The sequence below is a fragment of the Mus caroli genome, unplaced genomic scaffold (assembly GCF_978045245.1).
Source record: "Mus caroli unplaced genomic scaffold, Mus_caroli_1 scaffold_8, whole genome shotgun sequence".
Lineage (NCBI taxonomy): Eukaryota > Metazoa > Chordata > Mammalia > Rodentia > Muridae > Mus > Mus caroli.
Window position 1 is genome coordinate 99,763,529 of NW_028227263.1, and position 18,144 is coordinate 99,781,672.

The 18,144-nt window shown below is 41.1% G+C and overlaps 1 protein-coding gene across 2 annotated transcripts; it reads left to right on the top strand.

Moving 5' to 3' along the window:
* Positions 1 to 293: 293 nt before the first annotated feature.
* Positions 294 to 16,246, top strand: LOC110288258 (mas-related G protein-coupled receptor member A2B-like). 2 transcript variants are annotated; one of them, XM_085840907.1, is made up of 2 exons: positions 294 to 368; positions 15,112 to 16,246. In XM_085840907.1, exons 1-2 carry the CDS (start codon positions 358 to 360, stop codon positions 16,097 to 16,099), a joined length of 999 nt encoding a protein of 332 aa, XP_085697033.1. In that variant the 5' UTR covers positions 294 to 357; the 3' UTR covers positions 16,100 to 16,246. The 2 variants fall into 2 exon arrangements, with proteins under 2 accessions (XP_085697033.1, XP_085697034.1); XM_085840908.1 differs by having other exon boundaries at positions 15,115 to 16,246.
* The last annotated feature ends 1,898 nt before the right edge of the window (positions 16,247 to 18,144 follow it).

Here is an 18,144-nt window from a genome sequence, read left to right on the forward strand (position 1 = left end):
TGAGCATTTAAGGACACTGCTCACTTTGCTTGGCATTGCTGTCCAGGTGGCATGAAACTCCAAGCAACAATCATTTACAGGAAGGAGGACACAGTGGGATTGTGATGAATGCAAGTTGAGAGATAAAAGCATAGCAAAACCAGAGATTGAGAACTGTCTCAGGAGGAACATGATGTAACAAACCTTACACTTGCACTTGCCAATAAGACTCTGAGCAGGAAGCCACAGGTCTGTCTGGAACTGATAAATTTTACTTCCTTCAAACTTTTAAATGCACTGCTTCAGAGCAAAGAAATATCCTGTAGTGACTGCATCTTTCCTTGTACACAAGCCAGTGATCTACATCCAACAAAAGGAATGGGGGAAAGGTAAGGATCTATCTACAACTTACTTCTCAATCTATAGTTACATCTTTTGTGTGCTTGTATCCACATAAATCCATACTGGGGCAGCATATTCTAGTTGCCATAAGGACCATGAGAGGAAAAAATGAGCATCATCCAACTCCCTTTTCACCAAAAGTTTGGTGCAGACAGGCTGTACAGTGAGTGGTTAGAATCTGCCAGCTAATATTCATCAGACTCCATCCTGATCTCCTTACAACTAAGTGTTTTGCTGCTGACCTGCTCAACAGATGAGCTCAAATCACAGACCCTTATGGCCAGAGAATGCATGCAATGTTCCAGCAGACCTGAGGTAACTTCAGTGCACATCCTCTTGCTCTGTTGGGTTGCAGATGTCTGCCAGTGGTCTTGTCAAACAACAGAGCCCAGTCAGCTGCCCCACCCAAATTCAGAGCAAAGAGATTGCCCGGCTGTCTAGAGAAACAGAAAGCATACTCTCACTGCTTAGGGCCAGCAGTAGCTGCCCATTCAGCATCACAAATTAGACACAGAGCAGGGAGGAGGTGTGTCCCCCCCAAAGAAAAATGAAAAAGAAGTGTCTGTCCCCACAAATGCTCAACCATCAGAAAGAGAAATGCATAGCTTTATAAATCTCAAGAGATTATTAATTTTGTAGAAGACACTAACAAAGCTACAATAGCATTGACTTTAAAACAGGAAGAGGAATGATAGGAAATGCAGACCAGTCCAATCCTCCTTAAAACTGTCAGTAAAGTTCAAGGATATGAAGACAAGAATTAATTAAGATATGGAAGCAACATAGCAGCTGAATAAGCAACCATCTCCTCATAAAGACACAAATTTGGACAGCTATCTTTTTCATCAGAATATATTAATCATACAAGATAATTTGGTTTAGTATGATGTTTCATATGTAAATGAGGTACCTAGAAGAGATTCATACTTTCACCACCATCTCTTCCCTCCCTCCTCTTGCTCTTTTCCATCACCCCTAAATAATCCCAAATTATACTGTCATGTGGATTTTTTTTCAGTTCTCCATTCCCCTCAGTGTTCCTCAATCTGAAATAACCTTATTGCTTATTTATGTGTAAGTAACTATAGGTTAGAAGTAGAAATAAGGTATTTTTCTTGATCACACTCCCCCCACACTCACTTTATTGATTGAGTCACGGTCTGTCACTAATCCTAGAGCTAGCCAATTCCAGCTAATCTGGCTTGCCAGCTCACTCTGGGAAACCCTATTTTAGTTAGGGTGACTACTGCTGTGATGAAACTATGACCAAAAGGGACTTGGGTAGTGAAGGGCAACATGGGTATGAAACGGTTTGCTTTGCTCACAGTTCCATATAACAGTTCATCATCGGAAACAGTGAGGACAGGAACTCAAGCAGAGCAGGGATCTGGAGGCAGGAGCCAATGCAAAGGCCATGGAGGGATGCTGCTTACTGCCTTGCTTCTCATGAATTGCTCTGCCTGCTTTCTTATGGAACCCAGGACCACCAGACCAGAGATGGCACTACAACAATGAGCAGAACCCAACCCCATCAGTCATTAGTTAAGAAAATGCCCTATAACTAGATCTTATGGAGACATTTTTGAGGTTCCCTCCTTTCAGCTTGTGTCAAGTTGACATAAAATCAGCCATTATCCCTTGTTTCTGCCACCCAAGCGCCTGGATTACAGGGTGATGATGTTGATACCCAGCGTAGAAGTAGGTTCTGGAGATCTGAACTCCACTTCTCATGTTTGCAGGACAAGTGCATTGCCCACTGAACCATCTCCATGGCTTTGTACAAGGGAACTGGGGATCTGAATTCAAGCACTTGATACACTGAGTCATATTCCAGCCACTAATTATTTCCTCTATAGCTAAATAAAACTAGTGTGTGTGTGTGTGTGTGTGTGTGTGTGTGTGTGTTTCCTTTATCCATACATCCTTTTATGAGCATGTAGGTAGGTTCCATAAATTGGCTATTGTGAATAAGACCACAATAAATATAACTATAACTATAATAGTTATAATAGTCTCTATTGTATACTGACTTTGATTTCTTGAGCTGTACACCAAAAAGCAGCGTACGTGGAGCCTATGGCAATTTTTGATCTACTTTTTGAATGATAGCCACACTGACTGCCTTACTGGCTACAATAACTTATATTCCCTCCAGTATTCAAGGAATCTGTTTTCACTGTGCCCTCACCAGTATCCACTCCTGTTTATTGCCTTAGTTATGTTCATTTGGCCTGGGATGATCATTTTAATTGATTTTGTGCAGCATGAGAGATGGGGTTAGTTTCAATCTTCTACCTGTGGTTTTCCTGTTTAATAGCATTGTTTCCTGAAGAGGCCATCTTACAGTTGTTGATGGTCAGATGGAAGCAGCTGTGTGGTTTTACAGTTGTTTCCTCTAATCGTCAACACTGGTCTCCATTTTCCATTTCTTGTGCTGGTATCACTCTTGGTTCATTGGTACAGGTTAGTATTACCATTTGAAACCAGACATTGTGATGCTTCTAGCACTGTTCTTGCTCAGGATTGCCATGGTCATTTCTGGCCTTTTGTGCTTCTGTATGATTTTAGGATTTTTATTTCTATTTGTGCAAGAATATAATTGGACTTTGGTGGAGACTTCCCTGAATTCATTTTCACATTACTGATGCAGACAATAGACAGATGTGGATCTTTTCAAAGCTTTAAGTGTCTTCTTCAATTTCTTTCCTCTGGGCCTAACTATTTCACTCTTCCATTCTTTCTGACCCTGGTTATTCTCACTCCTAGGAATTTCCTGGGTCATTGACTATGACTATTACCCTGATTTCTTTTTCAGTCCATTTCCTGTGTTGGTTTGTATATGCTTGGCTCAGAGAGGGGCACTACTAGAAGCTTGTAGCCTTGTTGGACGAAGTGTGTCACTGTGGGTGTGGGTTTTTAAGACCCTCATCTTAGCTGTCTAGAAGTCAGTCTTCTCCTAGAGGCCTTCAGATGAAGATGTAGAACTCTCAGCTCTGCCTGTACCATGTCTGCCTGGATGATGCCATGTTCCTGCCATGATTATGGTCTGAACTGCTGAACCTGTAAGCCAGCCCCAATTAAATGTTGTCCTTATAAGAGTTGCCTTAGTCATGGGGTCTGCTCAGAGCAGTAAAACCCTAACTAAGACATTTCCCACTGCTATATAAAAAACTAGTACATTTTTAATATTGTCTAGAAATGTATCCATTTCTTCTAGATTTTTCTTATTTATCAGATAACATCTCTTCAAAAATATTCCCTAGTAATCCTCTGTCATTATGCCTCTCTTTAATCTCTAATTTTATTTGATCTTATCTCTGTCACTTTAGGTTTGTTTGGCTGATGGTACTAATGCTGGTTTAGCTTCTCAGAGGACCAGCTCATCTTACTGGTTCAGTAAGTTCTTTAGTGTCCAATTCATTGACATTTGCCCTGATCTTGATTACCTCTTTCTATCAACTAGGGTTTGTCTTGTTCTTGGTTTTCTAAGACTTTGGAGGTACATCCTTAAGTTGTTTAAGTTTGCTCTGCTCTTTTAACAAAAGCACTATTAGCTATAAACTACCGATTAGCACTGCCTTTGCTGTATGTGAAACTTATGTAAGCTCTGTTTTGATTTTCATAGGATTCTAGGATTTTTATTCAAAATAGCATGTTTTGTCATTTATTTTTCCAATATTATTTTTATATTTGTGATTATGATTTAATTACATTTCTTCCTTCCATTTTCTCTCTCCAAGCCCTCCCACATATCCCTCCACTCCCTTCTCCTTTTTTCCCTAATTGTTATTTCATGCATATATGTATCTATGTATATAGGATACATACATACATGTCCTATATATATACATACATAGGAGATTTATATACACATATATGCATATATATTCTAAGTACTACCTCTTTGGTCAGTGTAATGTCACCTGTTGTGGATAGCCCTGGAGCTAATTATAATTGATTTTAATTCCATTCTCCTGTGAGTGGCTGGGAACAAGGAATGAGTCAGCACTCAGGTGATTTCCTGTAAACCTGCTTCCCACCTTAATTTGTAAAATAAAGGAGAACTGATGGCTAGGCAGATAAAAGGGAAGGTGGAGCAGAAGGTGGGAGTGGAGAAGAAGAAGAAAATGGAAAGAGGGACAGGATGCAGACTAAGAGGAAGAAGAAAAGCTGAGCAGAAGCACAAGGCCTGGAGAAACCACATGTTCTCAGGGGTCTCCTTGATGTGGAAGATGGTAGTGTAGCGGTAGATCTGCCCAATCTGGGTGCATAGCATGTATTCATATGAATTGAGTCATATTTTCATTGACGTGATTATTTGGGATGGAGAGTTACCACAACAACACGTATGTACGTTTTAGGACTGACCAAATGACAATGTTATCTTTTATTTCCTCCCTAGTTTCTTTATACAAGATAAGTGTCTATCTCCATATATTTTTAACTTTTCATAGTTTCTTGGTTTACTCTACTATAATCTTGTAAAACAAAAGAAATCATTTCAATTTATTTGTACACGTAAAGTATTGAGTCACTTATTTTTTTGAGAATTTAATACATGATTGCTATGTGTACATCATTTCTACCACTCTTCTTCCCACTCCAACTCCTCCCATGTGCTCCTCCATAAAATCCTTAACCTCTTTATTATTATAGCACACATGTATGCATACATGCATACACACACAAACACATACATACAAAATACTGCGATCATTTCATGTTGTATGATTGGATATGTGTTTAGCGCTGATGACTTGGGATTGCATAATCTATCAGGGGACATACCCCTTAAGAGAACATATTCGCTCCTCTTTTATTTTTTTTTCATGCCCAGGTGTTTATGTCCCTTACCTGTAGGATGGTTCACAAATACAATACAATGGCTTCAGCTCTGTGGGAAAGGGGAGTATCCCATGCCTCTTAGAGTAAGAGAATCTCATCCTTCATGTATTCTGAAATTCAGACCTAAAGGCTCTAAATTTCTACATCAGATACCCACTAGGGCTTGGGAGTTAAGCTACAGCCAAGGCTATCTAAGTAACAGGCCAAAGTGACATGAAGCCCACTTCCTGTGCTCCAACCATGAGTTTCCATCCCAAACCAGTGGAAGGCTATTTCACTTGTTAGGGCCCAAAGGGACAGTCAGTTCTACTCCTTCCCCTCCTCAGGAAGCCACCTTGGTGACATACTTGATCCTACCCATTGTAAGTGTAAAGGAATTGAGCTGAGGAGATATAAACGGCCTAGGAAGGTAGAGTAGTCTCCCCTCTTTTAAGAGCCATTAATTACCTGTAGCTCCTCACATAGAGTTTCACCTTGTGAGATTTCCCCCATCCACATTGGTATGTCAAGTGATATTATCATTATGAGGTCCTGCTTAAGCAATTGTGTTACTGAGATCCCATGGGTCACCTAAATTGTGATCACTGTTAGAGAGATCTCTGTTGTGTGTTGGGAAGAATGTGTATTCCACAGCTATCACATGGGGTATTCTCTATATGTAATATCTCTTTGATTTATGAGATAGTTTAACTCTAAAGTTTATTTGTTAGTACTTTCTCTGGATAATGTATTTATTGGTGAGGGTGGAGCATCCAAGTCAATCACTTTTTTTGATCCTGGACCTATCAATCATTTTATATCCAGTGATTTGCTTTACAAATTGTGTGTGCCAACATTTAGTGCATATGTATTTTCAATCCTTATATTCTCTTTTTTCAGTTTTTTACTGACATATTAACTACCTAATGGGTTTTCCTGTATCATTTTTATAATGTACATATTGTATTTTCATCAAATTCAGCTCTCTTACATTCCCTCATCCCTCCCCCAACACTTACCGACTTCCTCCCTCTTCCCAAGTATTTTTTTTGTCTGATCCTTGTGTCTTCCTTTTGGGTCTCTCTCTTTACTAATATGCAATGGGAGACTTTGTCTCTACTAACTAGTTTTGACTTATGTCTCCGCTGTTGAAGATCGGTATAGCTGCTCCTGCCTCCCTTCCTTCACTTTCTTGACCCTTTGTCTTCACCCTTTCACTATCAGACTTTATTTTTGCATTCAAGGATGCTTTCTGTAGTCAATCAGCATTTCTATCTTTCCATTCCATGTCTTTCTAAAGGAGAGTTAAGACTGTTTAGTATTGGGTTATTATTGAGGGGTATATTCTGAAGCCTATAGTTTGATGTCATCATTTTAGTGGTTGGTTTTAATGCTTTACCTCTCTCTCTCTCTCTTTCTCTCTCTCTCTCTCTCTCTCTCTCTCTCTCTCTCTCTCTCTCTCTCTCTCTCATCTCTCTCTCTTTAACACACACATACACACATGTTTCTGCATTTTAGAATTTCAGGCAAAATTTTGATATGTTTCACTTTGTAAGTAACTCTTCGATTCTTAGCACAACCACCTGGGTGCAGATAGAGTCCTAAAACTTGTTTTTGTGGAGAAACAGCCTATGGAGTACTCAGGTCAAGAGAGCTGTACCCCACCTCCTATGCCTCTGTTTATTATTCTATGGTAGAGTCTATCATTTATTGTATAAATCTAAAGTTCAGTATTTCTGGGGTTTTCCTTGTCTTGGTCTACATTGTGGTCTTATTCTTCCTGACTCTCTCATATGACTCACATCTCCTGTCAGCCTTGTGGCTGATCAGCAGAAATGCAGGAAGGTCCCAGATAATTCTCTGTCTTTCCCCATCTGTCCTCATTGTGGAAAGCCTATTCATTCACCACAGCATTATCACGAGGACTGAGAGAACTAGGCACAAGATTAGAATACCTGATTTTAGTACTTTTTTTAAGACACCTTAGAAGCAGAAAGACAAAAGTTGCCTGTATCACCTCTCCCCACATTGATAGAGAGAGGTCCCTGCTAAATCAAGAAAATAAATTGAGTCCAGATCTTATACTGAAAATCTTGTATCGGGTGTTTCATTATGACACCTAGTGCCAGTCAGAAACCCACATCACCTTCCTCTAAGCAAAAGGCCCAGAACTGAGACTCTAGAACTTCACTATTCCAGGGCTAATGATTGTCTCTCCCATCTCTACCCCACATCACAAAGACAGAAGACTCCACCCACTGTGAGATAAGGCAGGAAAGTGAATCTGTGACTTAGCCTTACAGAATATCAGACCCACTTCTAGGCAGAGCTAAAACACCTCATCCACTGGCCAGCATTTTCATACTGACTCTCTAACCCAACCCTGGCAGGCCACAGAGACTGTCTCATAAAGGGACAGGTTTGGGTTTCACTTGCTGCAACAGCAGCCTTAGTCTGGGCTTAGGTGGATCACTGACATAGTGCACATTCCTTCATCCATTAGCTCTCTGGTGTAACTTACTTCAGTATATCCCAGCATCCAATTCCCAACCTCACACTGCACATCACTGACTAAAGTCCCAGCCACTGAATTAAGACAAAGTAGAATCCTCGAGGTGTTGCCTTAGAATTCAGTGTGAGCCATATGATGTCTGTTCCCAAGACAGAGACCATTGTGAAGCCTCTAGACCTGTCCCCATGCCAGATGAGAAGAACAGAAGCTTACTGTTAGTTGGGTTCTGCCCTGGCCTGCTTACCTGTATCTGACCATGCTATTTTTAACCATGAATTTATCTCAACAAAAGGAAGGCTGTAACAGAAATATCCTGTTCCTCCCAAGTGCTACATTGTCTCTGTGGGCTTAGAGATGTCAGTGTTTCCTACCACAATGCCCACTACACCCCTTTCCCAATCCCAGGCAGTAATGACTGAGGAAAAACTGTAAAATCGACACCAAACCACTGTATGAGAGCTCTGGGTACACCACAGGAAGAAAGAGTGCTACAGTGCCTGAACACATGCTGGAGAGCAGAAGAGGTGCCTGCATCTAACACAGAGCCAGCCTGGGACTTCTGAAGGCAAACTTCCTCTTTATGTGCTCCTCTAGATCCTTTTAACACCACCTGTGAACTTAGGACAAACCTGGGCTTGGTCCGCCTCCTAGTGGTGAAACATTGACAACACCCACCCTCCCCCAACAGCAATATCACAAGTCTCAAGTTTGGGAGCTCAGAGTAAATGAGCAGGCTGCTTAGAATCTCTAGGCGCACACAGTCAGATTTTGAGCACTAAATCCATAACCCATTCCTTGAATACATGGATGGTATGCTTGCCAACACGCTCAAGAGATTTCAAGGAGGCCTGAGGGTGGTATGTGTATTTAGCACACACAAGCTTCAGCTCCAGTCCTCACCACTAGAAGAAAAGAGATCATGACTTTCACTAATGAACAAAATAAAGGAAGGGAGATTCTTGGAAGATTATTCAGGTGGTAAAGTGCCTTTTGCACATGCATGAGGCCCAGAACTCAAACACCTGCCATCCCACATAAAACCAGGTGTGGCACATACCTGTAAAGAAGCAGACAGGAAGGTCCTTGGGGGCTTTTGGGCCAATTAGTCTGACTAAATGAGTGAGCTGTAGGCTCAGTGAGATGCTCTGTCTTAAAAACTAAGCTATCAAGCAATTGAGAAAAACAACAATGGACATCAGTCTCTACCCTGCCCTTATGCATATTAACACACACACACACACACACACACACATACACATTGCCAAACATACACACATACAAAAAAAAAAAAACCTCAATTAAAATCATCCAAAATGATGCAAAAATAACATTTCTGAAAATTAATTCCTTTCAAAATACAAAAAGAAAGAAAGAAAGAAAGAAAGAAAGAAAGAAAGAAAGAAAGAAAGAAAGAAAGAAAGAAAAAGAAAGGAAGGAAGGAAGGAAGGAAGGAAGGAAGGAAGGAAGGAAGGAAGGAAGGAAGGAAAGAAGGAAGGAAGGAAGGAAAGAAGGAAGAAAGGAAGGAAAGAAGGAAGGAAGGAAAGAAGGAAAGAAGGAAGAAAAGAAACATAATGGATAGGTCCGAAAGAAGTGTGTCTCAACATAAAAAAACACCACACTCAGTGAGGCCCAGGCAATATCATAGGAAAAGCTAAAAGCCTTTTCTCTAAGATCTCAAATAAAACAAGAAAAGTCAAAGATGGCTGCTGCAAACAAACCTCACTTGGATCCTCGATCCACGGGCGAAACTCGGGTTCCAGTTACAGGTGGGCAAGGAGTTGGTGAGAAGGGGGTGACAGACACACACCACACAGAGAGAGTGTGGATCTGAATGTAATTTTGCTCAAACGGAGCACGAGTCTTATAAGCAACTTTTACACAAAACAGAGGAATGCATACAAAGGACTGGCAGGAACCAAGTGGGATAAAACTCAGTGTTAACAACTGGGATCAAAAGCAGCCCCACCTAGGGTCAGCTTAATCTTAGAAGTCAGAGGCAAGGGCTTCGAGCCCTTGCCATAGTTCCTATTCTAGTCTATTGTATAGTCCACCTCCCCCTAGGCCACTGTAAATTCCTGTGTATGGGAGTAACTCAGCTATCTATAGTTCTAAGTATCTACTCTGGTTCCTCCTTAGGCCACAACCTTCCTTCTTCCTAGATAATGGTAAATTCCTGCATATGGGAGTAGTGTGCCCTGCTATTTCTAACTCTTATCCAGTAAGATACTATATGAAAGCATGCAAGACCCTCCACATTATCACAGGGACAAATCTGGGGCATTCTAGCTATGGGAAGGCCAAATTTCCAGTAGACTAAATTTCCATGAACTTTTCGCCTCTGTACAGCTTCCAGGTTTTGGGGGCCTGTCTCACATGTCACTACTGGAGTGGATGTAGCAGATGGCTTTTACTGTATGAGTCAACATAGTACTTGTCGTTGTTAGGGTTTTATTGCTAAGAACACACACTATGTACAAGGCAACTCTTATAAGATCAATATTTAATTAGTGGCTGGTTTACAGGTTCAGAGGTAAAGTCTATTATCAAGTCAGGAGCATGGCAGCATCTAGGCAGGTATGCATGGTACAGGAGAAGCTGAGAGTTCTACATCTTCACCTGAAGGCAGCAAGCACAATGTTGGCTCCCATGCAGCTAGGATTGGGGTCTTACAACCCACACTCACAGTGACACACCTACTCAAACCAGGGCCACACCTAATCATGCCACATCCTGGGCAAAGCATATACAAACCATCACAGTGCTAGAAGTCCTTGCTGCTGAATTCAGGCAAGATAAAAGATTTAAATATTAATTAATAGTGAGAAGGTCAAGTCCTGACTTTTTCAGGTGACAAGGTCTTATATCAGCAGCTCTAAGTCCCACAAAGACCACTAGAACTTAAGAACAAACTCAGCATACAGAGAGGATAGAGAAAGCTGTGACCCCCAAGGAACACACTGCCACTGACCTATTTCGTCCAAGTAGGCCCCAACTCCCAGCAACACAACCATCATATGGAGTCCACCAATGATTTAATGTATTTATTGCAACCATTCTCATCAGGTGATTTCTGGAGGTGACCTTACACACATATAGAAAGATATACTTCATGGATCTCCCATGTGTTTCTTAACCTAATCAAATTTACAGTCAAGATGCACTAATACAAAGTCCACCCTTCCCAACCTGACACCCCCAAAACATCACTTTAAACCAAAAGGTTTTACAGTTGATTCTCAAATGACTTCTGTCTCTCTCACAACAAAAATCCACCCAGTCCTCTACCCAGTCCAACTGCAAAAGTCCCCAAAGGTTTAGCAGATCTAACATTATGAATTCAGACTCTCCTGAGAGTCAGGATGCACTTTCAGCCATGATTACCTATAAAAATATAAAAATTATATGATCCCATCAAACTGTGACACAGAGTAAACATCGCCATCCCAATGGGGAGAAACGGAGAAATGGAGAGAAAGGATCGTATCACAGCAAAAACAAATCCTAGCAGGAAGCACACTGTGGCCTATGTCCAATATCTAGAGCATATGATATCATGAGCTAAGCGCCAACAGGTTTGAACAGCTAAGCTCCTAGAAACTTATTCTTTGTAGCCTATTTGTCTCTCTCTGAAGCAGGTTCCACTTGGTACCTGTGCCTGTCCTCTGAAGAATTCTTTATCTGTGGCATCTCCAATATCCTGGGATTGCCATTGGAGTTACAGCTTTACCTTGAAGGTGCACTTTTCACACTCTTGGGGGCATCCTCTGTAAAAGAATTCTCCATACTACACACTGTCAGACTTTCTAGCTTCCTGTTGGAATTCCACTGGAAAATTCCACAATCCAGTAACTTTTGTATTATGGATGCACCACAAGAACAATGACTATATCTAATACCAATTAAGCAGTTCCTTGGAATCCCACGGGTCATGACTTCAATAGCCTCTGAGAATCTCAGCAAATGAACCTGAGAAAGCATTTCCACAAATGTAACAATATCCTTCGGTGCCATTTGTCTCACAGGAAAGTCTTTCAAATTAGTGTTATAGTTTACACCCTTGAACATGCAATGGATAGAGTCTGGCCAGAGATCTTAAAATGCCCTCAGAAATATTTCTCTTTATTAGCCATAGTATTTATTGTTTGGTTGGGTTGGGTTTTTTGTCAATTCAACACAAACCTAGACAAACCAAGAGAGAATTGAGAAAATGTCTCCATCAGACTGGATGGCAGGCATGTCTGTAGGCATTTTCTTCACTAATGATTGATGTAAAAGGCCCACATACACTGTGGGCTGAGTAATCCTTGAGTAGTGATCTAGTTAACTGTGGTTCCCCATGTGATGTAGAGCATCATGGTGGAACTCTGTAGGGGTGTTGAGCACCCTGTTGGTGTGTATACTATTGTAGAGCATCACAGTGGAAGTCTGTAATTATTTATAGCATCATGTTAGGAGTCTGTAGTTATACATACCATCAGGTAAGGAGTTTGTGGTGATGAAGGGCACCATGGTGGGATTGTATAGAGGGGTAGAGTTCCATGTTCGTGTGTGAAGTGTTGTAGACCATCACAATGGGAATGTGACAAAATAATTAGCACCAAGGGAGTAGTGAGGCAGGCATGAGAGTGTGAAGTGGTGAAGGGCATCATAGTCGGGTCTTAGAGCAATGTGAGAAGACAGAGCCTTGAGCAGCACTGCAAGAGATCAGGGATGAATAGTGAAATACTCACATGGCATGATCAGAAAATTACTCCTCTGTCTGATTAAGTTTTAGTTTTTCTCACCCATGTTAAATGAGGATTCTAAAGACCCAAGTACACAAGTCAGCAATCTAAATATAACTTGTTCCTTTTGAAGTTACTGGTTCAATATAACAGACAAATACCTCATGTCCTGAAATTAGCTTTGAACATGTCTAAGCCCCCTAATTGGAAGTAAAAGATTTATTGGGCTTCCACTTACTTCCTTTTCTATTCTGTTGGGACCATAGTGGCTGGTGTCTCTTAAAAGAGCACAAGGAGGAAGCCTTGCATTCATTCCTGGGTGCCTGTCTGCATTCTGCTTTGGCCTGGAGGCCCTCTGTGAATTCCCGAACTAAGAAAAAAAATCTTCCAGACTCTGATTTTTCTTCCTAGACAACTGCTATTCCCTCCCATGTTGTCAACATTCTCTCCTCACGCTTTCTGTACTTTCTTTAAGCTGGATGCTTTCTTAGTCTACATTATTGACTGTCATCTCAAAGTTGGATATTTACTGGCTTAGGATATTTCTTCTCTGGCTTTTCTCCCATCCACATATAATCATTACACCGAGGTGATGATTCTAAGAGACTGCTCAAAGGACAGGGATGGGTTTTAGAGTTTGGGGGTTCTTAATAAGTTGCATGCCCTCTACCAACCTCTATCACCTCCCCTGAAACACAAAAACCATTATTCCTAGAAGGCAACCTAGGCCTGACAATTAATTAATGATCACTAAAAGTGCATTATAAACACCTGAAAATTTCATAATAAAACTCATCACCTCATACAGTGAGTATGTTGTGGGGTCTGCTTAAATCCAACATAACTCAAATACCATCGCACTGCAGAAGACAAAAATGTATTGTAATCAAGCTGATTCTGGTTATGGGGACACAGAATAGACCCGAGAGCTGAACTACAACCCTGAAAGAATGTTGTACAGATTACTTAAGGAATGGAACCTTAATGATAAGGGAGAAGGATGGGCTGTAGCATTGTACAATCCTGTTTTGACATGAGGGGTTGAGCAAGGGAGTTTTTACCAATCAGGTTAGGAGTCAGTTCCTAGGCCTGAGAAGAGAAACTTAGTTTGACCCTGCCAGCAAGGTGGAGAAGTGGGCCCTGAGATATCTGGACTCAGACAACTATTTCCTTATAAGAAGTTGTCTGGCTATTGCGAAGTCCAAAGCTAGCACTGGGTCCTGGGACCTTGGATTTAGTTTCTATGATTAAATGGAGTTTGAAAATGAAATGGTAATTCTTAGAATTGGTTTCTTTTGCTTGTTCCCCCAAAAAAAAAAAATATGTATTAATACAATATGTCTTTAACAAAAGGTGTGTTCAATCTAAACAACCCTAAGACTGCAACTCACCCTAGTCAGAATGGCTAAAATCAAAAATTCAGCAGCAGATGAGTGACAGCAGATGCTAGCACAAATGTGGAATAAGAGGAACACTCCTCCATTGCTGGTGGGAATACAAGCTGGTACAACCACTCTAGAAATCAGTTTGGTGGGTCCTCAGACAATTGCTCCTAAAACTACTGGAGGATCCAGCAATACCACTCCTGGGCATATACCCAGAAGATGCTCCAACATGTAATAAGGACACATGCTCTACTATGTTTATAGCAGCCTTATTTATAATAGCCAGAAGCTGGAAAGAACCTAAATTTCCCTCAACGGAGGAATTGATACAAAAAAATATGGTCATTTACAAAACGGAGAACTACTCAGCTATTATAAATGATGAATTCATGACATTCTTAGGCAAATGGATAGAACTAGAAAATATCATCCTGAGGGAGGTAACCCAATCACAAAAGAACACACGTGGTATGTACTCACTGATAAGTGGATACTAGCCCAAAAGGTGCAAACCAGGATAAAATTCACAGACCACATGAAGCTCGATAAGAAGGAAGACGAAAGTTTGGGAGCTTCAGTCCTTCTTAGAAAGAGAACTAAATACGCACAGCAGCAAATATGGAGATAAAGTGTAGAGCAAAGACTAAAAGAAAGGTCACCCAGAGAATGTCTGACCTGGGGATTCATCCCATATACAGTTACCAAACCCAGACAATATCTTGAATGCCAAGAAGTGCATTCTGAAAGGAGCCTGATAAGGCTGTCTCTTGAGAGGCCCTGCCAAAGCCTTACAAACACAGAGGTGGATATTAGCAGCCAACCATTAGATTGAGAACAGGGTACCTACTAGAGAAGTTAGAGAAAGGACTGATGTAGTTAAAGGAGTTTTCAATATAACAGGAAGAGCAACAGTATCAACCAACCAGACCTCCACACTCCCTTTGGCACCCCCCAGTTCTCAGGGATTAAGCCATCAACTAAGGAGTACACATGGCTCCAGCTGCATATGTAGCAGAGGATGGAAGAAGAGGTCCTTGAACCTATGAAGACTCCATAGATGCCCCAGTGTAGGGGAATCAAGGGCAGAGATGTGGGAGTGTGTGGGTGCGTGGAGGAACACCCTCACAGAAGCAGTGGGAGGGAGGAGGGAATAGGGGGTTTCCAGAAGGGAGAAAAGCAGGAAAGGCAATAACATTTGTAATTTAAAATTTTAAAAAAGCCAACAAAAAAGGAAAACAAAAGGTGAGTTCATAGGGAAGGCCTCATGTCTCCTTTGTGTTCCCAGCAGCAATTTTGAAGCATTTCTGGCCCTTAAGACCTCAGCCTCACCAACAGCACCCATGACAACAAATCCTATCGACGAAACCATCCCTGGAAGTATCGACATTAGGATTCTGATCCCAAAATTGATGATCATCATCTTCGGACTGGTCGGGCTGATGGGAAATGCCATTGTGTTCTGGCTCCTGGGCTTCCGCTTGATCAGGAATGCCTTCTCAGTCTACATGCTAAACTTGGCCCTGGCTGACTCCCTTTTCCTCCTCGGTTATATCATAGATTCCACCCTGTTTCTTCTCAAAGTTTCCTACCTCAGCATCATCTTTCTCTTGTGCTTTAACACCATCATGATGGTTGTCTACATTGCAGGGATAAGCATGCTCAGTGCTATCAGCACTGAGTGCTGCCTGTCTGTCCTGTGCCCCACCTGGTATCGCTGCCAACGTCGAATACATACATCAACTGTCATGTGTGCTGCGATCTGGGTCTTGTCCCTGTTGATCTGCATTCTGAATAGCTATTTCTGTGGTGTCTTACATACCAAATATGATAATGACAATGGGTGTCTGGCATCTAACGTCTTTTCCGCCTCATACATGATATTTTTGCTTAAGGTCTTCTGTCTGTCCGGCCTGGCTCTGCTGGCCAGGTTGTTCTGTGGTGCTGGGCAGATGAAACTTACCCGGTTTCACGTGACCATCTTGCTGACCCTTTTGGTTTTTCTCCTCTGCGGGTTGCCATTTGCCATCTACTGCTTCCTGTTATTCAAGATTAAAGATGATTTCCAAATATTTGATGTTAAACTTTATCTAGCATCAGAAGTCCTGACTGCTATTAACAGCTGTGCCAACCCCATCATCTACTTCTTCGTGGGCTCCTTCAGACATCGGTTGAAGGACCAGACCCTCAAAATGGTTCTCCAGAGTGCACTGCAGGACACTCCTGAGACAGCTGAAAACATGGTGGAGATGTCAAGAACCAAAGCAGAGCCTTGATGAAGAGCCTCTGCCTGGACCTCAGAGGAGGCTTTGGAGTGAGCACTGCCCTGCTGCACTTGACCACTGTCCACTCTCCTCTCAGCTTACTGACTTGACATGCCTCAGTGGTCCACCAACAACTTCAACATCTCTCCATTAACTTAGTTTTTCTACTCCTCCTGAATAAAAGCATTAATCAGAAAGTATCATGTCTGCATCCTTCTTGACATTAATCAAATTCTCCTACTAACTTCCTCTGAATTTTTCTTGCTGTTTCTTTGCAACTTTTGTTGCCATGGAAATAGCCCAGGTCCAGAGCCATGACTCTCTTGTCTGTGATTGTTCTGTACCTGAATACAGGTTTTACAAAACAGTACATGAAAGATGAAGTAACACATGACATCTGGGGTGTACAACAGAAGGCAGGGTTTCATATACAGAAAATAAGGAAAAAAAGGAGCCTCGACATACACACACACACATGCACATGCACACACATTCACACGCACACACATGCACAAACACATTTTAAAGTGTTAGAAATAGTAGCATTAAAAAGAGAATTGAGAGATTAGAGTAGAAAAAAAACCTGCTTTCATACATGGAAGTCACAGATGTGCTGCAACAGAACAAATGAGCAGAGGGAAAAGAGAAAGGAGAGAGTTGAAAAGAAAGATTAACATTGTTCTGAGTGCCTACCAAAGTTGCATTCTGACCAGCCAAGGCTCCTGTAGCCTATATAATGTAATGGCACTGGGAAAGTTCTCTACTATTCCTCCCATCTTGGTGTAGTTGTGGCAATCCATTTGGACAGATTCCTGAGCTTGAGAAATCCAAGTTCCCTACATGGTCATATCTCTGAGAATTCTCAGATCTTACTATAATGTATGGAGTTCTTGTCTGAAGTTAACTACAAGGGAAAGATATTGAGTCAAAGATATGAACACAGTGAGAGATTAAGTATAGTCATGTAAGAATAACGATGTTTCAAGTTTGGGGCCATCAATAACAGAAGTTATCAACTAGAGCTAAGGGTTTAGGGGAAGTGTTTGCCAGAAATTACATGTAGGAGCTATGGTGTGCAAAGTCAGAAATACAGAGCAGTCTACTATGGTGCAGACCACTGCACTCCAATAGGCAATTTCCAACCACCAAGACATATCTAAAGGCATGAGCGGCTAGGACCAGCCAGTGGAAACTTGTCTATTGTACCTATTCATGAAGGGCTAGTTACAACTGTCTCTGCACACACAACATACCTTGTGGTTGCTAAGCAAGTACCACCAAAAAGGAGAGACAAAGCCAGATATTAAACAAATTTGTTTTCATCAACTAAAACAGAGATACGTGGTCCCAAAGGGAAACGATGCACAGAGTCAAAATCTTCCACACCTGCCCCTATGGCTGACCTTAAAAGATCACAAACCTATTTTCTGTTTTGTTTATTTTTACTTCACTCTTTTGTGTCCTATTTTGGAAGGCTTAACATCTTTCTATATGAACTTTTAATCAGACCAATCCAAAAATATATTTAGAGATGAATTCTCACTTATGCAACTTTTTCCTTTGTCTTTTTATTTCCTTTTTAAAATATTATTAATTTTTATTTTATGTGTATGATGTTTGGCTGCATGTGTGTCATTGTGAGGGTGCAAGATCCCCTGGAACTGCAGTTATAGAAAGTTAGGAGCTGCCATGTATATGCTCCCAATTGAATATAGGTCATCTGGAAGAGAGTCTCAACTGCTGAGCCCCATTTTAACTCCTTAACACTTAATTTCAATGTCTTCTTTCCTGTTTTCCGTTCCTCATAGGAACCAAATCAAAGGTTAGGCTTGCAGTCTCCCTGCCTACACAAATCAAATGCTGAAATAGGCAAATGGCATAGCATCAAATTAAAACATTCCACAAATGAAAAAAAGAAAAAGAAAAGAAAAAAGGAAGAAGAAACTTATGAGACACTGATGGAAGAAAGGTTTGGCCAGATGTTCATAATATTGAAGATTAGTATTCAAAATATTCAAAGAAAGAAAATATTAAACACTGATAGAAAAAAAGCATTC